Source organism: Antedon mediterranea, chromosome 8 (assembly GCF_964355755.1).
Source record: "Antedon mediterranea chromosome 8, ecAntMedi1.1, whole genome shotgun sequence".
NCBI lineage: Eukaryota > Metazoa > Echinodermata > Crinoidea > Comatulida > Antedonidae > Antedon > Antedon mediterranea.
Genome location: NC_092677.1, coordinates 22,300,077 through 22,326,353, shown reverse-complemented (window position 1 = coordinate 22,326,353; position 26,277 = coordinate 22,300,077). Strand labels below are relative to the sequence as shown.

The 26,277-nt window shown below is 33.1% G+C and overlaps 2 protein-coding genes across 2 annotated transcripts; both read left to right on the top strand.

Annotated features, from left to right (window-relative positions):
- Positions 1 to 1,595: 1,595 nt before the first annotated feature.
- Positions 1,596 to 18,239, top strand: LOC140056323 (lipid scramblase CLPTM1L-like). Its single transcript, XM_072101660.1, has 15 exons — positions 1,596 to 1,749; positions 4,432 to 4,808; positions 5,050 to 5,147; positions 5,862 to 6,048; positions 6,262 to 6,383; positions 7,101 to 7,173; positions 7,892 to 8,009; positions 9,709 to 9,803; positions 11,260 to 11,344; positions 14,460 to 14,563; positions 14,949 to 15,148; positions 15,651 to 15,741; positions 15,880 to 15,924; positions 16,137 to 16,252; positions 16,887 to 18,239. The coding sequence occupies exons 2-15, from the start codon at positions 4,650 to 4,652 to the stop codon at positions 16,984 to 16,986; spliced, it is 1,593 nt and encodes a 530-aa protein (XP_071957761.1). The 5' UTR covers positions 1,596 to 1,749; positions 4,432 to 4,649; the 3' UTR covers positions 16,987 to 18,239.
- A 2,848-nt stretch (positions 18,240 to 21,087) lies between these two features.
- LOC140057712 (uncharacterized) lies at positions 21,088 to 25,662 on the top strand. Its single transcript, XM_072103432.1, has 2 exons — positions 21,088 to 21,782; positions 21,870 to 25,662. The coding sequence occupies exons 1-2, from the start codon at positions 21,088 to 21,090 to the stop codon at positions 25,660 to 25,662; spliced, it is 4,488 nt and encodes a 1,495-aa protein (XP_071959533.1).
- The last annotated feature ends 615 nt before the right edge of the window (positions 25,663 to 26,277 follow it).

Genomic DNA, 26,277 nt, shown 5'->3' with positions numbered 1-26,277 from the left:
ACTGGGACCGACCAGTCATGAAGTATTTCAACTGGTAATGCACTATTTTTTCAGGACCACTCAAGTGAAAACCTACACCCCGGGCCCAATAATGCAAGTTAAAAATACTACAAGATTATTCTGTACTGTTGTTGTTCAGCCGCAAATTGTAAAATCAACGCAAAACGTAATCCACAAAAATAACCCCTTAAAAATCAACGCGATTTGTAAAATATTGTTTAGGACAGCGTTCCGCAAACTTTTTTGACCGCGACCCCATGATCCTAATTTGGGAATTCTCGCAACATTGCGTATTTGAGCTTGTTAGGCCTATAGTAAATAGTACTCTCGGACGTAAAATCATAATAAATGGCAGCTCTAGTTGGCCAGAACGTAACCTACGATCTGGCGAGTGGCTACTGCTTCATCAGGTTATATCAAGCAACTCTTATGGAGTCGAGGAGCTTGTTTCAGAGCTTTCGCCACATCTGCTCCTCGACTCTGAAACACACTGCCCATCTCAATCAATATAGCGCACTCGCAATTGGCAAAACGATCGTAGCATACCTTTTCCGACGGTGAACACCGTGCGACTAGACTAAGGATAACATTTGCGTTCAATGTTAATGTCAAGGGCCTGAATAACATCGCTATGAGCGTAACATTATTTGGGATGGACCTGTTTTTATTGAATGTTCATTGTTAAAGTTCTAACCGTCGGTGCAGTTTTTCAGTCAAGTTACATACTCTTTACTTTTGCAAACTACACAGAAAACTAGCGTCGTTGTAGAACCAGTTTGTAGATAGTGTATAGTAAAAACAACGATTCGTCAAAGGCGTCCATTGTCGATTCCCAATTGTGACTACGCTACTCACCTCAACATAGGGGAAAACTGTAAATTTAAAATGTAATCAGTGTTGTAGATTCTACAAAACTGAGAACATTTCACATAGATCAGTTTAATTAATAATTTATGAGACAGCATCTGAATTGATAGCGACCCAAACAGCGGTTTAGGAAACACCGTATGTCTTTTAAATCGTTTTTTAGACTGTTTAAAAAAAAAAATTATGTCAAATGTATACCGTATTGCTTACATATCAATATGTTTTATTTAATTTGATGTGTGTTCATTTATCTACATTATTATTTTCCAAAGGATGCGCACTAATGTGTGAAAATAAAACTAATGGTTGAAATTGAAAAAGGTGGTAAAAGTCAACAATTATTACAAATTGTAAAATGTGATCTATAGGCCTACTACTCTGATATTTGCTTGATCTAAGATACTGTATTTGTTCTAACTGTAACGGTATCTAACTTATTAAATATCATAAAGGTACTAAAGCTCAAACCAAAATGGGAGATTGCAGGCCAGCAGCCCCGCCTTAAATCGTATAAAACAACTATTTTCGTTAAAAAAAAGATATTTGGTATTGATTTTTTATTCTTTAAAAAATATTCTTACCATTACATTTTATGAATTGTCATACAACAACAATATAGAGCAGCCATCATAATAATAGAGGGCTAAAAACACGGTGGTAATGCGTCTATTTTGATTATTAAATTATTCCATTATTGAGTTTTTAGCCCCCTATTATTTATTGCTTTTTTGGCGCTCCATAGAACGAAAATATTGAAGAACAAAAACAACACAGTTCGTTTCTCTCTATTATAGCAAAGAACATTCATCAATTTAAAGGATTTATGTCTATTTCCCCATCATAAAGTACTTCTAATGTGTTGTACTCACGAGCGCCGATAAGGTTAGTTAACACATTTGAAGTTGAAATACAAGGTGCGAAACGGAACTAGGGCCTAGGCCTAGCTAGGCCAGGGCTAGTAGCCTAGGCGGTAGCGGGACGATTCGGCTCTGAGCCGATTCGGCCCGGGACGATTCGGCCCTGAGACGATTCGACACACTTAAATTTATCGGCTTTGATATGCATTTTATAAGTGGGCCGAATCTTCCCGGGCTGAATCGACTCAGGGCCGAATCATCATGGGACATGGATTCAGCCTAGGCCTATATGCCTAGTAATGTATAGGCTTGCAAGCCTACTAGTACTAGTCACTACGTCCCTACTAAAGGTCAATCCGTACCTATGCCAAATCGTACCCATCAACTCAGACCCAAATTTTGGCTTGTAGCAAAAGAATATAGGCTATATCACAAGAATGAGTATTCCGCGATTTTTGCATGAGAAATTTGTAACAGAGAGTGATGCCGCCCTCATAAGGGCGGATGTATACAGACTAAATAAGACTTGATTTAATAGATATTATACATGTCACATTAAATAGAATTATGATAATATATTTTGCAATTGTAAACCATTTTATAATACATATTTATTAACAAACTAGTGTACATTCACTTTTACAAACAATTATTTACTAACATGCTAAATTAGTTCACAAAAAAGGCCTAACAGGCACCAAAAATCAATGAAGCGTTACTCAGCACGGCCTATTCTTTACCATTGCCGCGTACTACTCTACGCCCGGTAATACGCTACGCCCGGTAAATTAAGTATTGTTTTTATGATATAAATTACAATGTTAAATTTCATTAACATTTATTTGTTTTACCAGAAACAAGTTAAATATAGGAATATTATTAAACTATCCTTCGTGAAAACGTGTAAACACCAACACGCCCGGTAGCGCTATCGTAGCGCCCGGTTGGTGAAGCGAACTGTTTATACGGCAGTTTTTACTAAATAAATTGCATGAAACGAACAGTTAAATATCCAAACAGCATTTAACATGATGTTGGCATGTAATTGATAACATTTTTTATCATGAAAATACTACCGGTGGTCCAGCCTTTGATTAGTGTAACCGTCACAAAAAGTTGTATACATCCCAGATACATCCTCACTTATGGCGCGCGCACTACCACATGGACAACATTACTGTTACAGGGGAAATTGCAGATTACTCATTCTTGTGATATATTCTTTGCTTGTAGCCAAAATTTTGGCTCACGCGTACCCATCATGGGCTGGCCCGTAACCATGTCTAATGCTATGTAAAGTATATTATAATATTGCATTTAAACCCAGTTTTTTTACATTCATTTTTTAGATACCAATCATGATCAATACTATAATGGCAAAAACTACTGACCTAAAAAGTATAATTATATGTACAGACTAAAGAAAAAAGCACAGCTTCCAACCGTATTTGGGTATACTAGCCAAGTTATTAATTGAGGGCACTGTTTTACATAGAAGATGTCAGTAGGCCCATGCCTTGATTGCTGCATTTTATTTTGTTATGAATAAGTTATTAATTTATTATTAAAATTTAATTGCCTTAAACAAACGTGTATATGGTCATTTCACTTTCAATTATTTAATAAAAAATTAAATGCAAAACAATCATACGTCATTGTTGCCTTGTCTATTTGACAAATAGGTCTAAATGCGTGTTTTTTAAAAGTTTTTTTTTTATAAAAGAGAAAAAAAAATCTGCCAAAAATGTTTAATTGCCTTAAACAAACGTGTATATGATTATTTCACTGAATTATTTTAATAAGAAAATATATGGAAAACGATAATACGTCATTGCTGTGTCGTCTATTTGACACCCTATAAATGCATGTTTTTTTTTATACAAGGGGAATCAGTAGCACACACGTAGCACGAAATCTACACGTAATTCAACCATAGCCCTCCTGCAGGATTTTTGCTTAAAACAGGGAGTTCTCTAATAATTCAAACAATCTTATATACCAATAAAATGTACATAACGTTTTTATTGAATCTAAATATAAATAATATTTACTTGATTGAATATATGTAATCAGGGAAGATAATTAGGTGATAAGGATATAAATTGATAAATGATACGTTGCTGGTACTTTACCTGGGCTTAATTGAATTGTATACTATACTAACAGTAAATGAATTTTTCTTAATTAAATGTTCTCTTACGTAAATAAACGATACAAACATACGTTCTCTATAAAAATATATTACATTTAAATGAATGTTAACAATAAATATGCCTAATTAAACTATGGTTACAATCAATGGTAATTTTTATTGGCATACATTTGTAATACATTTGTATTATTAAATATAAAAATATTCACACGGCAAAAGCATACCTCTAGTTTTGCGCCATCAAATCGGTAAGTAAGTAAGCCAATAGGTACGAGTAAGCCAACAAATGGTACGAGTTTGGTTTGGGTATGGGTTAGCAAAAGTGGGTACGAGTTGACCAATTATTTGGGTACAAGTTGGGTATGAGTTGACATGGGTACGGGTTGACCAGCACCCCTACTAAAGTAGGTAGGCTAGGCCTATCTGAAAGCTAGTAAGTGGTGATGCTGCAGCGCCTGTGTGTAGGAGGCGGCAGTGTTGAGACAGTGTCAGTTCAGTGAGTGATCCACATTTTTAGGCATTTTCCCATTTTTCACATTTATTGTTTCTTTGCAGACAATTGAATTGGTGAAGGACTGTACTCTACTAATAGAAGAACATACAGTATGGAACATTGTATGCATCTAATAAAAAAACACACAAACATATAACCCCAAACATTAGTTGTATATAGCGAGTAGTATCCATTTGAACTGATAGAAATGCTATTTCAGATTGTACAGTTATTATAACATATTGATTTTGAAATCAGTTCCTTTCATGAATATTGAAAAATGTCTACCACACTCACGTACATTTTTGTTGGTGCATTTATCATTTTTATGGCACACTCAATGCACACAATGTATAATATGTTTTCTGTTAAGCCATGTGCTGCCAAGGATCGGTCAAAATGTATACACCCTCAGTTTGCATCAAGCGAGCGTTTACAGGTTTGTAACATTAAATGCAAATTAATTTATATTCATTTTACTTTTAGTGTTATATTTTATTAGTCACTCAAATTTTTATAACTATAAAAACTAACAATTGAAATTGATCATGTTTATTAACTTCTCAACTTTAACTAAATATCTGTAAATGTATTTGTTCCACCCCAAAAACTAATTGGATCCTTTCCTGTTAAATAAATTCTACCACAAATTATCAATTTTAATTGTTTCTTACTTACAGCTGTCAGTGTACACGTCGATGAAAAGTAAAATATCAAAAAACAATCTGGAGCTCATACTAAAAGTATCCAATTTCAACGCTTCACTGTCAGCTTCTTTGTAAGTTCAATCAATCTGCTTGATGAGATGAGATCTGATATTGTCACCGTGTTATAATAATTAGTTTATTAATTTTTAGGTAATGTAATATTTATTGGTCCATCAGTATTACAAATTGTTACTATGATTACCTGTTGTTACCTATTATAGGCATAGCTGGTACAATATTTAATACAATCCTTAAAACATTACAATAACAACTACCTTAAAACAATTATACCATCGATGGTCTGATGTCACTAATGATAACAATGTTTGATCAAATAAAGACATTACCATTGAGGTAATTGAACATAGCACCTTGGTTTACCTCTGAAATTACTAATGAAATAAAACATGTAATATATTATGTTCATATATGTATACAAATTATACAGTTTTCAGTTGGTGACCACAACAATTTGGATATCATCCTACAGCTTAAAATTCATCCAGAATTGAAATCCTGGTCCGGGTAACCTTCAAAATGTAAAGTCATTTGTAGCTACAGTATTATACCTTTCAGCGGTTTTAATTTAAATAAAGTGAATCGATCAAATATGCCTTTTAAAACAAATGCTTTTGAAATTAAAAAAAAAGAATTAAAATCAAATGAAATTTTTATAATAGAATTGTTTTTGAACATACATAAGCTAGGAAGAGAATATGGACGGAAAAACAATGTGACAAAAATCAATGTATTTCTCTTAAAAACCATTTTATATTAATTTGCAGATCAGTTAATATATCTCTACCACAAAAGGCATGTAAACAGGAGGGATTAAAGGCGTATGTGTTTGTACATAAAGTGGGGACATCTCCATTCAGTAACCAAGAAGCAAGCAAAGGTCAGTTGAGCTTAACCCAACTCCGGCTTCCAAAGGAGGATGTTTACAATCTCTTATCAAACATATCTGACCAGGTAATTTGTCTGTTTATGTTGAGAATCAATTTTTCATGTTTAATTTTCAGTATGCTGTCTGCTTTTCTTTAAAATATTCTTTTAGGCAAATGCTATTAAATTGAGAATCACAAAAGCAAACAACAATCAGACATCATTTTTAACATCAAACTCAATTTAAGTTAATTCATCAGATTTAGATTTATTAGTACAGTATTTTTCTTTTTTTTGTAGATGAGCATGGACAGCATTCGTCCAGTCCTGCACTATAAACCAACACTCTATGTTAGTGTTGTACCAGATTATATCATTTTTGATAAAGAAAACTTTCCATTTGAGATTTACAAATATTTTGAGTAAGTTTCTCATACTTTATGAATATTTAAAAATGTCGACCACACTCACGTACATTTTTGTTGGTGCATTTATCATTTTTATGGCACACTCAATGCAGCACACAATGTATAATATGTTTTCTGTCATGTGATTTGTAACTCTACAGTATGAATGATAATAATGATATTAAGAAACAATATGGAGATTGAAAACATATTACATTAATGTATACTGTATTAAGTGAAGCTACTGTGAACTCATTTAGAGTTTGCTTTAATACCGGGCTAAGCTACTGAAGTTCCCTAAGTAGTGCAAGCATGATGTTTGTTACGAATAACTTATTTTATGAACAAAATTTATGACGGTTGTAATAGTCTAATCATAGTTAACCAAAAATCCAAACCTACATCAGCTTTGGTGCAAATTGATATTTTATCATATTTTAGGTTGTTTGTGTGGAAGTTGCTATTGTTAATTTTTCATTTGTATGGATGTACTATTAAAAAATCAGAAGGAAATGACTAAATGAATACTTTAGTAAGATATTCAAAACTTTTTTATAATATGTATTACAAAGCTTCTGTTTAATATTTCAATTGAGTTTATAAATATGTATATTATTTGAAGGTCTGCATGGCAAAATCAAAATAATAGCCAAATGTCATTTTGATATATAAACTATGTGTAAAAACTACAAATTTAAATATTATAGTTTTAAAACAATTGTATTCTTTCAGATTTACAAGAAGTGGAAAGTATTTACCAATCCTTTTTATAAATGAACTTGGAATTAAATATTCAGATTTAGTGGTAGGTGGTAATATTCACAACATTTTCCCAACATTATTTAGTGCCAGTTTCTTCGGAATACGGATTTAAAATACTGCATTTTGATTGAACGGTATTTTCTTGCCAGCAGAAACGGGTATACATAAAAAGAAAAAATTGTTAATTATACTATTTATTTATTTTTATTTTATTCAATCGAAACCAACAGCGATAATTACCGCCACTAACAGATTTGATACAAACAAAGCCAGCCTTTGTTTGTAGAGGTGCCATTTATCATGAATTTTATGTGCGAGAGTACCATTTCCAGCCATATGGGGCATCATTTAACAAAGTTCGCTTCGCCACAGGTCCTGTCAACAGCCCTGGACAATTAGCACCTTTTTCCGTCATGTACGTGCAAATGCTGAATTGCGCGAAACGCCCTGTTGTGACGCTTTTACTCAAAATAGGTCTATGGGAAAAATGTCACCCTTTAATAGGCTAATACCTCAGTTTTCATATTTAAAATTTTTAGAGTGCCATTTCCGACCATCTAGGTGTTATAATTTCAAAATCTTTCCTGGATTTTCTGCATTCTCACTCCTGCGGACGGTCAAAGCATATTGATCGAAACGTCAAGAAACTCAACAGTTCTTTTCAGAACTAATATACGTAATTTATATCAACATTTGATTTTACCATACAAACCTTCAAACAATATATAAGCCTTTATTCACACTGTGTTTACATTGTTTAGTTGATGAATTCTACTACATGTGAGATGCCTTTATCGATAGAGTATACACCTATATCAGTTGGAAAGTTAAGACTATTCACAAACCTTCAGCAATCTATGGTATTGATGCAGGAATTGGGTAAGTTGAATTTTCATTACATATTAATAAAATGGAACTGCAGGAATATGTTTTTTAATAATGATCCAAAACTTGATTGCTAGACCAAAACATAATTCCTAGAAAACAAATCAAAATACAAATTAAATTTGTACCTGTGGCCATATTCAGAATTTGGATAAGGGAAACACTTATTCTTAAAATCATAAAATTCTCCTATCTGTGCCACAATAATACCACTAAAGTGGAATTTTTACAGGTTTAAATAAAATACTTTAATAGTTAAGAGAAATATCTCACCTTTTTTAAAGTAAAGTGTGAATGGGAAGATAAGGAAAATTACTTTCACTAGATGGCACGCTCGCTTCGCTCGCGTACCATCTAGGTCGTGCCCACAGATGGTTCTCGAATACACAGTATTTCCAGCGAGAAAAAAAATGGAGATTTCAAATGTACGTACCGCAGGACTATAATACATTGTCGTTTACAGAAACGAATAAATATACACAATGATTTATGTAGTCAACCAAAATTAGCACCCTGGGAATTACTTCCGAGAGAGAAACAAAATGAGTCAAATTTTTTTATTTGGACTCATTTAAACAAACCCAATTTGTGTTTTGTATGTAACATTAAGAGTTGAGGGATGGGGGAAGAAGATAGGTACAAAGAGGAAACATTTTAAAATATATTCTTATCCACTCAGTAACGAAATATTGTTTTAAATGTGTTATAGGCCTATAAATAATATACCACTAAATACAGTAAAACATTTACGATTTAATACGGTACTTTGTTAAAACTCTCACTGTCATAGTCGATTGAAATAGTAAAGTACATGTAACGATACACCACTACGACGTTTATATATTTTTAAATTATTAATTAATACAAACGTTGAGAAGCAACTGTCAGTAATAACGTTAATTTATTTGTATATTATATGTTTATAATCTAACAGTAGGGCCTACCCACACTCACAGTAATAAAGTTTATTTGTATATATTTTTATATTACATCTAACAGTACCAACACTCACAGTAAGAAATTTGCGATTCAAATTGCGATCAAAAGTGGTTAATACCTTAACAGTATTGTACAGCATTGCAATACTATTTATGTTTATTCTCCAAGGGGGCCCATAAATCTAAACCTCTATGGTTAAACCAAATAATTTGGAATGTTCCATTCATCACAAATCAATACATTTGTAAAAACGTATATTAAATGTATCAAAATAGTATTTTTTAAAGAAAATCGGCCTGTCTTCAACATTATGATGCTGTACTCGAACTGTTCAACCGGTTTTCAGCTATTAAAAACAATTATCGTAGGAGGAGATAGGAAAATGCGAAGCCTCCTCGCATTTTTGTGGCGGGTATTTTCCAAGATGAACATCCATTAGACAGTGTATACCACGATCGGAAAATACCCCTATTTGGGGCAAATCGTTGAACCTAAATTCGTTTTAATCGTCAATAACTAATTATCTAACTTAATTTAATTAGTAAACAGGGTTACATCAGGTGGTTAAAATCAGTACCGAAAGTACGAACCAACTTTATATACCATCGAGTAAAAATTCTAGAAGTAAGGCGCGATTTACCGAATTTTGCCCTTACGTAAATTTATATATAGATTATAGGCATTGGATATATGGATACTGTATGCTCCATACTGTAGTTTATATTAAATAACAAAATGGACTTTTTATTAACAGGATTTGGGCAGAAGGATTTAGATGAAATGAGAGGGTTACTGACTGGAAACAATCTCTTCATTTTAAGTATAACTGCTATCATTGCTATGTTGCATGTAAGTTGACTTGCTCACCATTGTTGGAATTGACTTGTTGGTTATCCGCACTTAGCGGATAACCCCTTGTTATTGTGTCAGGACTTTGGTTTTCCGCACATGGCGGATAACATCTTGTTATTGTCGGAATCTTTTTTTTTTTTCTATCTTTTTGTTATTTCTTTCCCAGAATTTTGTTGCACATGTATCTCTAACATTTTTTTTGGACATAACATCATATAACTTTGTCAGAAGATTGACCTTAAACTGTATATTTCAAACAACCCGCATGCACGTTAACATTTTATAATCGTGTGCTAAAGAATAGGTAATTTAATGCAAATTTGTGCAAAAATATACCTATTTTTAGCTCCTTAGTTATAGCTCCTCAGGATAGCTGGTTACCCCAGTTTTTTTAATGTATTAACTATTATGGAAGCTGATGAGTTGTAGATATCAATTGATGTAAAATTTGTACCTACCGGATGTGCTGACATCACCATATGGCCACTCGAATTTAAAAAATATTGATAAATATTATTTTATTTTTATACCTCTATAGTACAGATCGTATTATCGGCTTCACGTACTAGGCCTAGCCTAAATCATTTATTTTATGGGTGAGAGCCATTCTGACTAGGGATTCCATGCCACGATGGCTACATTAAAACATTGGGGCCCATCCATGGGCCTAGCTAGCATACTAGACGATTGGCCTATAATAACAAAACTCAGTGGATTCCAAACCCATCCTATCAACTAATTGATTGATTTTGAAGGCTTTTCCCTAAGTCAGTGTGAAAATCGGCAAACGTAAACTGAATGATTAAACTCCAAATGATTTTACACAATTGTAATGAATATTCATAGAAAATTGACTTTATAAATGGAAAGACCGACTAAAATTATATCAGATAAGTATAATTTTACAAAAGTAATTGATATGGTTAATGATAACGAGTCGTCGGAAGATTGACCATTTCACAAATTTCCTATTCTGTAACTACAGTGTGATTTTGCCGCAATCTGGCCTCATTTCACAGCCTTCGCTCTGCTTCACTGGGCGCTTATATAAATTGAAACTATGAATGACCGTTCAAGAGACAAACAAATATATTTTATATTTTTGACTATTCATTTTAAACCCGGAACCCCCCCTTTAAAAAGTACTATTGTACCCAGGAGACTAGTCTTTTTGACTGATTGGGCCACCCTGGTTAAATATTGTGAAGATAAATTAATAAAATAAAAAAAAAAAAGGTACAATTCAACACTGTAAACATATTTAATTCATGTCATAGGATTGCATAATAATTGTCGGCGTTCATATAATGTACGTGGTGCATGTTGCGTTTGCACAGATAACCCAAACTCGTCAAAGTGATGAGTTCAAATCTAGTTTTCTTTCTTTTTTTTTTTTTGATATTTAGAATGATATTATATCTATGGTTTTTAATTCAATTATTTTTTTGTCTAGGCCCTATTCGACATTCTAGCATTTAAAAATGATATAAGTTATTGGAGAAATCAAGATCGTATGACTGGAATGTCAACAAGCACAGGTAATATTATACAGATATTGCCTGAGGGAAATTGAATGATATTTTGCTCTTAGGAATATATTTCCCTCAGCGCTACGTGCTTCGGGAAATATATTTCCTTGAGCAAAGTATCATTCCCCAAGGGGATATCAAATCTTATATTTTACCGATATAAAAGCCGATATCTGTTATATTATATAGCCAACAACAAGTGGAATATCTACTGGGTTGGGTAGCTAGGCCTCCTTTATGTAATAAGCCTGCCTAGGCGTTGCATTCACCTTACTTATTCACAGTCAATATCAAACTCCTCGAGAATTTACTGGATTTTATATGTTTAATGACAGGGACACGATAATCACGCAAAAATTACTCAGTCAATATTATCGTACTCGAGGAAATATACGATTTACGATCCTCGCAGCAGTAATTATGTGATGCAGTTTCAACCAATCATGTTCACGTATTTACATAGGCTATGTAATATATAATACAAATAATGAATGCTTATGAGTTGGATGGTTACAATATTTCAGTAGTTGAAATATTGATGCTCTATTTTTAATGAGGCGGAGCTGAGTTAAAATAGAGAAGAATATAGTAGAATGAAATATGCTCACCATCCAACGAATACAAGGCATTCATTATTAAATGAGGCGTTGTTTATCAAAATTGGTTTATTACATGAAGAGTTATTATTGAAAACATATGAGTCACTTTCCAGCTCAGGAAACCTTCATTTTGAGAAAATCAACAATGAAGTAGCGACGCCGATTAGCTGGGCCTGGTCTAGCCCGCCGATCAACGCGACAAGACTCTCTGTCAAAACTTGCTATTAATCTCCTCAATAACGGCTAACTAGTTGAAAATATATCACTGTGTGGTACATAATATTATATTTTTTGTTATTTAAAAAAAATATATGGATAAAAATAACGATTAAATTCCTAAATAATCACAAAATGTTGAAACATTATTTCGAAAAACTACAGTGGAAACCATGCTGTTTCATCGTAAACAAAGCATCAGCCAATCAGAGAGCGTAATTTATCTCTATAGCCAATCACAGTCAAGGAATCACAAATTCTTGTTAGAAATTTTAGCAACCTAACACCTTAATAAAACCAATTTCCATTGGTTAGATTAAAAAAAATCCCTTAGCTTGTGATATTTTTTCATGAACAAGAGTTTGATGTTAAAGAAAGTGTTTATAGTATCGTTTTTTATTGAAATTTTAAAATGGATAGGTTAGGCCGTTTTTTACATTATGAACTTCAAGGCTAAATATCTCAAAAGTTTGGGTTGCGACTCTGCGCCGCTTTTGTGATGCCAGGCCTCATATTATAAAAATAATTTAAAAATCAAATCTTTATTTGTTTCATATAAAAGGGGAACATGTCAAAATTCGACAGAAATATAGTATAAAAAAACAAACAATGATAATTACATCATACATTTGATGAATGAATTGAAAAAATGACAATTTACAAAAATAAGATTATTCTAAAATTTTATTTCTCTCTTTGACGAATTATAAGTGATTATTGTGATAAAAGAGATTTTTACTGAAATTTAATTTTGCACGCTGTTTTAAATTTGTATACTTTGACAAAAGAGATGAAAAACTATTTTTAAACTTTAACTGGCTATATGATAATGACACAACATCCGATAGGCACAGTTTTATATGAATTCATATATACATTTCAGCAGCTTTCACAACATGTTATAAACATCATCAACATCTGATCAGCCTTTAATTCTGAAGAGTTGTTAAGATATTCAAATATACTTAGGCGTGATCACCAAAATGAAAATGGTGGCAACTTTTGAGAAAGATAATTAGTTGACCAAGTTCAAATTTGAAAGAAAATCTGGCACATATAAGCGAGATGCACTCTGTTGAATGTGATTATTTTTGACAAAAGAGAAAAAAATTGTAATTTTTAAATTCAGGTGGCCATATGATGTCATAACATTTTGTACATCAAATGTGTATATGAATTCATGTCTAGAACTCATTGGCTTCCATAAAAATTTGATGTCACCATGCATTCCGACAAGCTATAAGAAATTCAAAATAGGTATCTTTTTACACAAATTTGCATTAAATTTTCCATTGGAGAGCGCACGATTATTACTATCATGTGCACATGTGTTGTTATTTGATATTTGGAGTTCATGGAAGAACAAATATCGACTTTAAAAATTAACTTTTTGCTTTGCTTATGTGCTATGTGCACAAAAATGCGTGTGTGACGTGAACAAATACATGTTCAACACAGCCGGAGGTCTGAGATTTGTTATGGTATTGGAGAATATTGTTTTCTGTGCCTTAGAACCATTAGATATCACTTTGCCATTAGGGAGAACGGCATGTGATGCGCAATCAACCAATCAAATTGCAAGGACACACTCATATTTGTTACAATAAGCACTCATGAAGCTATCATATGGTTTAAAAGCTTAAAGACCCCTTCCCTACAATTTGTGATGTTTTGTAAAAATAATACATATATATTACTTTATAAACCAGGTCGTTCCTTGTCTTAAATGTACGTTTTATGGTAAATTATGATAAAAAGTGAGAAACAATGCACTACCTAAGTAGCTCGCGGCGAATGACCTCTCGTGGACGGTCTTTAGGCCTAGCCTAGCTAGGCTTAGTTTTGTAGGCCTAGCTGGTAAACATCGGTAACGTACAAACATTGTTTGCTAGCTATATACCTAGGCTGATGTATAGTTGCTGCATTAATTGTCTTTCTATTTTTGCCAGACTCTGTTGATACAAATTGGGGAAAACCCGGTATTTTCGCTGAAAATTAAGTCTTCCATTTGTTTTTTCCTCACGATCGATCGAAAAGTGGGTGAATTACAGAAGAAAAACAAAAATATCAATCCCCGCGCAATGCATTTTGGGATTTATAGCGGGCCGCTATAATTATTAGAATTAACTTATTTTTCACATTTTTAACCGTTTAAAGACGAAAAAAGTTTCTAAAAAACGTAGGGAATATGGGTCTTTAACATCTTGTTGATAAGCATATGTTAATTTATTAGCATACCTGTGCACAAAAATAAATAGCCATATTTAATTACCTTTGTAAATTTTCTATGATTTATTTGTGTTTGACAGTGCTTTGGTGTGGATTTAGTCAAATTGTTATATTTTTCTATCTAATGGATGAGGACACTAGTTTACTTGTTGTTATACCAGCAGGCATTGGTGCAATTATTGAGGTATGGCATATATTTTTCATTTGCTGGTAAATTTTGCACAAATCTTGTGGGCTTTCAGTTTAACTGATCAATAATCAAAGTGCAGTGATGTCACCAGTCCACTGTCATCATATGCCACCATCCTTGAAAACAAGCCACAAGCTACTTGTGCAATCATAATAGCATCCTGCTCTTAAGTCACTATATTCAAAGCAGCATCCTCTTAAATCAAGGCCTCTAAACTAATGTACATATAAACTGACTGACTACCTTCATAAGCCCTGGCCTCATAAATGGACCACTATCATACAGTAAGTCACCATCGATTTTACCCTCCTTTATGTCTTCAAAATGGTTTTTGGTGTTTAAATTACTTTTCACATCAATTTGATTTGTATCTTACCAGGTTTGGAAGATAAAGAAAGCTTTTAAAATCAGTTTTTCACTTTCGGGCTACAGACCAATCATCAATAAAGGGGAATGTACTAAGGAAGAGAAGGCCACAAATGAAATCAATAACCAAGCTATGGTCTATCTATCTTACCTTCTTGGTCCTATATGTATAGGACTTGCTGTTTATTCACTACTATATGTATCGTATAAAAGGTACAAATATTTGTTATGCTCCTTGCGGTTGAAAATAATCAAACAGGAAAGGATAGAAATATTAAAGCAATTTAGGCATGTAAAGATGTCAATAATAGTTTTATAAACACAATAAAAAATATCAACAGTATACAACTATTTGACATTTTAGTATACAGTAAAGGCCACTGAATTTGATTATATGGCTGTTGAATCTTGCTTGTTACACAATGAGCAACAGCTTGCAAAACTAAACTGAGCATGTTCGAAAATCAACAATTGTTCTACTCTGCATCCAAAATCGGAGTGTTTTCTATTAGTGCAATGGTGAAAATAATTTAATTCAGTGAGAAGATAAAATTTTCTATTTTCATTAAATTATTTGTACTATTACACCGTTATATAAACATTCATTTTTTGTATAATGTTGTATGCCTAGTATTATATTATTGCAATAACGAAAACAGGCATTTGTTATGAAAATTGGTAAAGTACATAATGATGTTGTCTTTTGAATTCACAGTTGGTATTCATGGCTTATTCACAGTCTAGCTAATGGTGTCTATGCATTTGGATTTCTCTTTATGTTACCTCAACTTTTTGTAAACCACAAGGTATGTGATGATATATATGATACAGGAAAACATGTTGCATTCTCAGCACAGTTGTGGTATTAAAGTAAACTGTATTTACGCTAAACATTAAGTTTCTATTTTATTATCCTTTTCCTTTTTTAAATCTTATTTTGACAGCTCAAATCTGTTTCACATTTACCATGGAGAGTGTTTATGTATAAGGTAAATTGTACATAGATTAAATTAATCAACTTAAAAAGATGGGTGTTTTGATGTAAAATGTCTGCATGCCCAAGGCCTTTAATTACATGAAAAATGATTACTGCCCTACCTATGAATTGTAATGATAGCATACAAGCCTAGGAGCATGCCATCTTGGAAAGTACATGCCATGAAATATATGTGTACCTAAGACAAACAACTTTATTCTCTAGGCTTTGAATACTTTTATTGATGATTTGTGTGCATTTGTTATCACCATGCCTACAACTCATAGAGTGGCCTGTTTTAGAGATGATGTGGTATTTGTAATTTATCTGTACCAACGATGGTAAGTATATAAATAGTACTGTATATAAAAGTAGATGAAATAGACATTGTGGTTCAAACTTTATGTTTGAACACAGTTTTTCATTATTAATTTTGTATTCATTTCTTAAGTCTGAACTTTAAACCATCTCCATAACTATACATAATATAATTTTCACATCTTACATATTATTAGTACAGTATTATATAAGATAAAAAACAATTTTATAAAAGTGCAAAAGTAACTTAATTTCACCAAATGTTTTCCTCTGTCGAGCAATTTGACACATTTTTTGGTGTAAAGAATATGGGGTTACCATGGTGTACTAGTTTGAATAATACCCTTTTCACATCTGCAAAATGTAACAAGTTGTAAGAAGGTTTGCATAGTGTGAATACATTTTTGTGAAAAATCTCCCTAGATTTCACAGAGGTCCCTGGTGAAATCTTGGAAGAAAAAAACACCAACAAGAGACCTGTGTTTTTTGTTCCAAGTTCTTACTGATTAGGCTACAAGAGACAACATATTACTGTATTTTAAAGTTTTAAGACCAATGTTCTAACTTGAGCATGTTTAGTAGATATGTGTGCATTCTAATGATGCTAAATAAATACATATTATTGTTATGATTATTATTGTATTTATATTTGTTCAGGTTGTATCCAGTGGACAAAAGTAGGAAGAATGAATATGGCATTTCATATGAGAATGAGGACACAATGAAACACAAGAATAAGAAAACCAAGAAAGAATAGCACTGTTTTAATAATAATTATTTACACTTACCATGTTTTAGTTGAACTGGATAAATTGTTGATATTTTATTTTTTAAAACAATTTTTGAATAGATTAATAGGTTAGTTAGTAAATGAGTTAAAATGAGTTATTATTGCAACTACATTATTGATAGAGCCCTCATTTCAAAATAAAAAGTGAATATTGAAGATTGCGATTTAAAAAATATGTTTATATATTCTTCAAAAGAAATACCTTTGCAAACTAACTATTTATTCGTACACCCCATTTCCAGGAAAAAAATTTTACATTTGTCTATGGTGCAGGTAACTTGTAGATTAAACAACAATTTTCATTGATTTATGTGATTGTAAGCAACATAATATAAAACTAGATTTGAACTCGTCACTTTGACGAGTTCGGGTTATCCGCAGAAATGCAACATGCACATACGTTAAACTATATTGAACATCGGCAATCTATGACATGAATTAAATATGCTTACAGTGCTGAATTGTACCTATTTTGTATCATACAGCATATTACAGTATTTACAGTGTAGCATAGATGAAATTACGAGACCCGTCATTTAATCCAATTTTTAACACGCAAAGCGAAATGTAAAAATAACAATTTTAGAAGAAAACTATCTAAATAATTACATTAATACAAATTTGACAAAAACATTTACGAAAAAGATGAAAATCTTACTTTTTGAATTCAACTGGCCATGTGATGACGTCATATTCATTTCTACAATTCAACAGCTTCCATAATAAGTTTTAATCATGCGGGTCACTTTTCATTCCGAGGAGCTATGACAGATTGAAATATACTGTATAGATGAAATTAAGCAAGTCACGAATATTCTAATTTTTTTATATGATGACGTAATAAAAATTCAAATTTGTTTAACTCATGTGAAAGATTATTGTTTGAGAAAAAACATATTAAAATCTAGGGTGAAATGGGGTAAGCATAAGCGCAATGCGCTCTATGAAATGGGATTAATTAGCATTGAAGCGAAAAAAATCTTATTTTTTTAATTCGAGTGGCCATATGGTGACGTCAGAACATATGGTAGACATAAATTTTACATGAATTGATAACTACAACTCATCAGCTTCCTGAGGAGCTACAGTATAACTGATTAAAAATAGGTATATTTTTGCACAAATTTGCATTAAATTACCCATTTTTTAGCACACGATTCTTAAAGTTTAACGTGCATGTGCGTTGTTATTTTGCAATTAAAGTTCATCAAAATGAATGTAATCTACTACAGAAGGTATGAAAAACAAAAATCAATTGCAAAAACCATTTTTCTACGAGCTCCATTGAAAAATAAATTTTTGTTCAGAAATTATGAGCAGCCATCGCGCGTAACTTGCGCTGCGTGACTGTGACTTCATATCTTGCACATCTACAGGTCATTCTTATGTTGACCAGAATTAGAGATACACGTGCAACAAAATTCCAAGAAAGAAATAAGAATAAGAAAGAAAAAAAAGATCCTGACAATAAAAAGGAGTTATCCGCCAAGTGCAGATAATCAATAATGAATGGAACAATACTACACCAACACAAATTGAGCAATATTATTTTTAATTTTTCGGTACCATTTTTAAAATGCATTACAATAATATAAAACACTAGCTTGGTGGTTAACATGGTTCATCAACTCCTAGAGATATAGCATCTCTATGATGTTTGTGGGAGACCTACTTTGGTACATCTGAAAACCCAATTCTTAAGTGATTCTGGTGATGCACTTTTGGGTCAGAGGTCAATGACCTATTTTTTCATGTAATTTTTTACCAATATCTTTATTTTGTGGCACAGTATTTGATGAAATGCATCAATTCTTTTTTAATTAGGCTCAATGTAAAGCTGATGAATCATACTACACATTGGTTATCATAAAAAGTCATTATTTTACAAAATATATTGAAAATAAACTCATTTTTTCCATTTTTTTGTTTTATTGAATAACAAATATTTTTCTAACAACTGCCCTAACTATATGGGAGTGAATATCAAAAAGAAATTTTTAATTTGTGTTACAATTAGAGCTTGTGTATGTATGTAATATACTGATTTTATTCATTTTTTGGTACAAATCGCAAAAAAAAAGCTATCTCGTAAATCCTACATTAAATAAAAGCCAATGATAATATATATTCATTGTAATGGAAGGTTTTGTCATAAACCTATCATAAATTTTGAAAATACTGGTTTTCCCTCATTTTCTGTAAAAAATTGCAAAAAAAGCTACCTTGTAAACTACTTGTCGCAGAACGCTAAATCATACATTTAATGAAAGCCAATGATAATGTTTATATTCATTGTTATGTAATGGGTTTTTTTGTTATAAATCTACCATAAGTCATGATAACTTTAGAAAATACTGATTTTTATTCATAATTGGTTAAGAATTACAACAAATGCTATCTCTTGAACTACTTGTTGTAGAACACTAAGTCAGGGCATTTTTAAAAGTTTTTTGAAAAAAAATCAAGCATATGTTACAAAAATATTTGTTATTCATTAAAATAGAAAAATGAAATACACAAAAAATGAGTTCATTTTCCATATAATTTGTAAAATAATGACTCAAATGACTTTTCATGATACTACACATGATAAATGTGTAGTATGCTTCATCAGCTTTGAATTGAGCCTAATTCAAAAAGAATTGATGCATTTCATCAATTACTGTGCCATAATCTATATATAAATTTACGTAAGGGCAAAATTCGGTAAATCGCACGTTATTTCTAGAATGTTTACTCGATGGTATATAAAGTTTGTTAGAATCTCGGTACTGATTTTAACCACCTGATGTAACCCTGTTTACTAATTAAATTGAGTTAGATAATTACTTATTGACAATTAAAACGAATTTAGGTTCAACGATTTGCCCCAAATAGGGGTGTTTTTCGATCGTGGTATACACTGTCTAATGGATGTCCGTCTTGAAAAATACCCGCAGACAATAATACGAGGATGCTTCGCATTTTCCCATCTCCTCCTACGATAATTGTTTTTAATGGCTGAAAACCGGTTGAACAGCTCGAGTACAGCATCATAATGTTGAAGACAGGCCGATTTTTTTTAAAAAACTATTTTGATAGATTTAATATACGTTTATACAAATGTATTGATTTGCGATGAATGGAACATTCCAATCTCTCTCCAAGTGTCTATTCCCTCAAGCGTCGTAAAGGCAAGTACTGTATACTCATAACAGAAATTCGATCCATTTTTTTTTCAATCTGTGCTGCAGAGGTTGGATATAATTTTTTTTTAAACGGATAATGAGCTAGCGTTTTCAGTCGCCGTTGTAATAAATTACCATTCCCTAACATATAGAGTAACATAGTATTTACATGAACATTCTAGAATAAGATGTTTTGATTTAATAAACCATGTATAATTAATAAGAACAATCAAGAACATTCCAGAAGTGCTATTAATAGAAACTGTAATCATGTAATAATGAAAAGTATAAAGAATGATCTAGAAGGATAGGAGCATCTTGTATATAAAGGGATGTAAACTATTGTAAGGTTGTTGGATTAGAGGTTGGATGTTATATTGTAAAGTCATTGTGAAGCTGTTGTTTAAAGTGCTTACTGGATTGTTGAAAGTTGAAGTTGATTGAAATTAAAGCTTTGTTTTTGAGTTATTTTACAACTTTGTGGATTTTGTGTGTATACTTTTATGTCACAAGGGAGTTCCTAAAGTATTTCAACCGCTCGGAAACATACGTGAGAGGAGTTCGTGACATAATTTGGTGGCAGCGGTTATTTCGATCTACTGTTCGACTTAACTGTGTATTTATCTACGGTTGTGATATTTTGTGGTAGCAGTTTGATCTACTGTATTTTGCCATAGATTGGTGGCTGTTTTAGGATCAACTGTACTTTATTGATATTTTGTGAAAGCGGTACTTACGATACTGTGATATTTTACGGAAGCCGCAGTGCTACGTTTTGTTTAATCGTAAGTACACAAACATTGTTTTAAGAACAGTACATTATTTATTTGGAACAGTAGACTTGTGAACGTCTCGGTAACTACGATTAACTAGTAACAAGACCCTCATCCAGATTTAAAATATGGCTGATAAACAATCAACAACAAGATCCGGTAGAGAATACAGCGGTGGCGATGAAACTGATTCGGATGTAGAATCAGTTCAATCAGTACAACCTGAACAACAGGCAGAAGAGTCTGGACCAACCAGTGGACATAACCCTACAGGGGCTGACTCATCTTCAAAAGATGTTTTGTTGTTGATGCAGCAGCAAATGCAGCAGCAAATGCAGCAGCAAATGCAGCAGCAAATGCAACAACAGAATCTTATGATGCAGCAGATGATGGAACAACAAGAACGTTTACGCAAAGAAGATATGGAAAAACAAGAACGTTTACGCAAAGAAGATATGGAAACACAAGAACGTTTACGCAAAGAAGATATGGAAAGACAAGAACGTTTACGTAGGGAAGATATGGAGAAACAGCAAGCGTTAGTAATGGCGTTAATGGATAAGCAAAAGGACAGTGAGGAGAAACGATTAAAAGACATGATGAGATTGAAGGAAGTTCAGATTGCAAAACTTTCTGATAGTGATGATATTGAAAATTATCTCACTACGTTTGAACGAATTGCTAACACCTATGAGTGGCGAAAAGAACACTGGGTAGTAAAACTAATACCTCATTTGACAGGCAAAGCAAGAGCAGCCTATGCATCACTACCAGTGACAGAAAGTAACCAGTACGACATAGTGAAGAAAGCAATATTACAAAGGTATGACATAACTGAAGAGACATATAGGCAAAGGTTTAGGTCAATTAAAAAGAAAAGTGAAGAAAGTTATAGAGAAATGTATGTTAGGTTAAAAGATTTATTTACTAAGTGGGCTAGACCTGCTGATAAAAGCAAAGATGATTTAGCTGAAATTGTTATTTTAGAGCAATTAATAGATATTATGCCCACAGGGGTACAAATTTGGGTTAAAGAACATAAACCAGATTCTGGATTAAATGCTGCAGAATTAGCAGATAATTATTTTCAAGCTAGAAAAGGTATCGATTTTGAGAAAAAGTTTCAAAATAGAAAACACGAAAATAGAAACAACCAGGAGAAAACAGTGAAAGGCACTCCTGAAGTTGACAGTAAGGGTAATAATAATCCCCCTGATAACTTTCATAAATCACAATCTGACGCTAGACAACCTCTCGTTTGTAGACGGTGCAAAAAAGTAGGCCACATAGAACGATTTTGTCGAAGTAAGGATGGCTTTTTGTCGACAAAGACAGATACTGTTTCAAAACCATGTACACCTTACATTTGTAGAGGCCTAGTTGAAGGGTGTGATTGTGAAATTTTGATAGACTCTGGATGTGATATGACACTTGTTCATTCTGATTTAGTAGCGGCTAAAAAAATTAATCGCGCGGAGCAAGCTAAAATTACATGCAGGTGCGTCCATGACCATGTCCAAGCCTATCCTACTGCATTCGTCAATATTAAGATTAATAACGAAGACCATAATTTGTTGGTTGGCGTTTGCAGCGATTTACCAAGAGATGTAATTCTTGGTAGGGACTTTCCTAAATTTGGAGACTTATTAGGGAAGAGGGATAAGAATCATGATAGGCATAGTTTTGTTGCCACTAGAGATCATGCTAGAAAAGAAAAACTAAGAGAGGAAAACGAATTAAAGTCGGAAAAAGCTTCTGGGGTTATTTCACATCAGTTAGATGATGTGGTTAATTTTCAAGAAGAATTTGGACATTTAGATGGCCAACTACTCAGTAACAACCCTCCCAAGGAAAAAGTTCATAAAACCAGAAGTGAGAAACGAAAAGTTAGGAAAGAGTTTGCAAAAACAAAGGAAGCTCAATCTGGCCAAGATAGTGAATTAGACATTTTAGATATTGGCAGAGATGAAATTAAGGATTATCAGGTTAAGGATAGAACTTTAATTTCACTTCGAGAACAGATGTTAGTACAGAAGGATGATGACACTATAAAGATAGTCTGTAAGGATGGAATTTTATTTAGGCAGGTTTTCACTAAACACCAGACAGAACCAATAGAGCAATTAGTAGTTCCATACCCTTGCCGTAATAGTGTATTGAAAGTCTCACATGATATTCCTTTGGCAGGTCATTTAGGTAGGAAAAAGACATTAGATAGGATAAAGCAGAGATTCTTTTGGCCTGGTATTAGAAAGGATGTGACCGAATATTGTAACACTTGTGAAAATTGTCAGAAAACTTCAAAGTATAAAACTAAATTGAAGGCCCCGATGATTCCTATGCCAATAATCAGTGAACCATTCCGCCGAATCGCTATGGACATTGTTGGTCCACTAGCACGGAGTAAGACAGGAAATAAATATGTCTTGGTTATATGTGATTATGCAACTCGATATCCGGAGGCTATCCCACTGAGAAGTATTGAAGCTCCAAAGATAGCGGATGAGTTGATTAAATTATTTTCCAGGGTAGGGGTACCAACAGAAATTTTAACCGATCAAGGCTCTAACTTTACCTCTAAGTTGTTGAGTCAAATTTATAAGTTACTTTCAATTAAGGGCTTGACTACTTCTCCCTACCATCCACAAACCGATGGATTAGTGGAAAGATTTAATGGCACCCTCAAGGCTATGATTAGAAAATTTGTTCAGGATGATCCCCGAGAATGGGATAAATTGCTTCCGTACCTATTATTTGCTTATAGGGAGGTACCGCAGGAGTCAACTGGGTTCTCTCCATTTGAATTATTGTATGGTTGGAAGGTACGAGGTCCACTTGATATAATGAAAGAAATGTGGATAGGCACGGTGACAGGTCCTCAAAGTGTGGTTTCACACGTTGTTAAAATGAGAGATAGGTTAGCTTCAATGAAAGATCTAGTCCAGGAAAACATTGAACTATCCCAAACAAGGCAAAAACAAAAATATGATCAGAAATCTGTTTGTAGAGAATTTAGTCCAGGTGATGAAGTCCTATTACTCTTACCATCTAGTAACGATGCATTAGAGGCAAAATGGCAAGGTCCTTACAAGGTTTTAAGGAAACTAGGTCCAGTAAACTATGAGGTGGAAACTAATGATAAACGGAAAAAGTCAAAAGTCTACCACATAAATCTTTTAAAACAATTTCATCGTAGAACTATTGAGGTTATGCTGGCTATAAATGATGTAACTGGACAAGACGAGGGTCAGGATAAGGACATTTCTTGGTCAAATATTTCTAGTTCCAATTTAACCTTAGATTCTGGTGAAGGATTAGATGAATCTCAGCTTTCAGATTTAGCGGAGGTGTTTTCTGAATTTGACTCAGTGTTACAGGACAAGCCAGGGAAAACTACTGTAATAAAGCATGATATTGAAATGAACCTAGGGGTACACCCAGTTAGATTAAGAGCTTATCCAATTCCTCAGGCTAAGTTAGGCAAAGTAAAAGAAGAGATAGAATCTATGTTGGAACTTGGGGTAATAGAAGAGTCTCACAGTCCCTGGTCCTCTCCTTATATCATGGTACCAAAGCCGGACGGTACAGCTCGCTTTTGCGTAAATTACAAAAAAGTGAATAGCTTGAGCAAGTTTGATGCATATCCAATGCCTCGAATAGATGAAATAATAGGCAGGGTTGGTCCTGCTAAATTTATAACGAAGTTAGATTTATGTAAAGGTTACTGGCAGGTTCCATTAACTGAACGGTCAAAACCATATACAGCTTTTTCAACACCAATGGGTTTGTACCAATTTAAGTATTTACCATTTGGCTTGCATGGGGCTCCTGCAACGTTTCAAAGAATGATGGATCAACTGTTGCGCAAGAAAGAATCTTATGCAGCAGCTTATATGGATGATCTGGTAATATTTAGTCCAGACTGGGAAAGCCATATCCATCATCTTAGGGACATTTTTCAGACCCTCAAGCAAGCTAATCTGACAGTCAAACCTGCAAAATGTAGTTTCGCACATAGTAAAGTGCATTATTTAGGGTATGTAATTGGAGAGGGAATGATACGTCCTCAAAAGACTAAGGTAGAAGCGGTAGTACAATGGGAAAACCCTAAAACTAAGAAGGATGTTAAATCTTTTCTTGGCCTGACAGGATACTACCGAAAGTTTATTCCTAATTATGCTGACATTGCAGCACCTCTAACTGATCTGACGGGGAAAAAACATCCAGATAAAATCAAATGGACGCCTGAGTGCGAAGATGCACTTGTAAAGTTAAAACAGGCGTTATGTTCAGACCCTGTGTTACGAAACCCAGATTTTAATGCAGAGTTTATACTGCAAACAGATGCGTCAGATCGAGGGTTAGGTGCAGTACTTAGTCAACTAGGTCCTGATGGTACTGACCATCCAGTATTGTATCTTAGTCGTAAGATGTTCCCAAGAGAACAGAATTATGCAACTATAGAGAAAGAGTGTTTAGCTATAAAATGGGCTGTCGAAAGTCTGCGATATTATCTACTAGGCAGAAAATTTAAGATAGTTACTGACCATCAACCACTCAAATGGTTGGTTGAAATGAAAGAGACAAACAAAAGACTAACTAGATGGAGTCTTGATTTACAACCTTATTGCTTTACTGTTGTACATAGAAGGGGTATTTCTAATGGTAATGCTGACGGATTGTCACGAAAACCATTAACTTAAAGCAAGGGTTACTTTACAAATAGACAAAATAGGTTTTAATGTTTATAAGTTACTTGTTTCTTACATTTTGTTTGTAATGAGAATTTGGTTTTCACGTAATGTAGTTTGAATTTATATTCATATATTAAACAGGGTTTCTAGGTCGAAAATGTTATATTTTGCCACGTCCGTGTATACTTGCCCCTCAAAACTCCAAGAAAGAGTTTTGAGCTCAGAAAGAGGGGGGAGTGTAATAAATTACCATTCCCTAACATATAGAGTAACATAGTATTTACATGAACATTCTAGAATAAGATGTTTTGATTTAATAAACCATGTATAATTAATAAGAACAATCAAGAACATTCCAGAAGTGCTATTAATAGAAACTGTAATCATGTAATAATGAAAAGTATAAAGAATGATCTAGAAGGATAGGAGCATCTTGTATATAAAGGGATGTAAACTATTGTAAGGTTGTTGGATTAGAGGTTGGATGTTATATTGTAAAGTCATTGTGAAGCTGTTGTTTAAAGTGCTTACTGGATTGTTGAAAGTTGAAGTTGATTGAAATTAAAGCTTTGTTTTTGAGTTATTTTACAACTTTGTGGATTTTGTGTGTATACTTTTATGTCA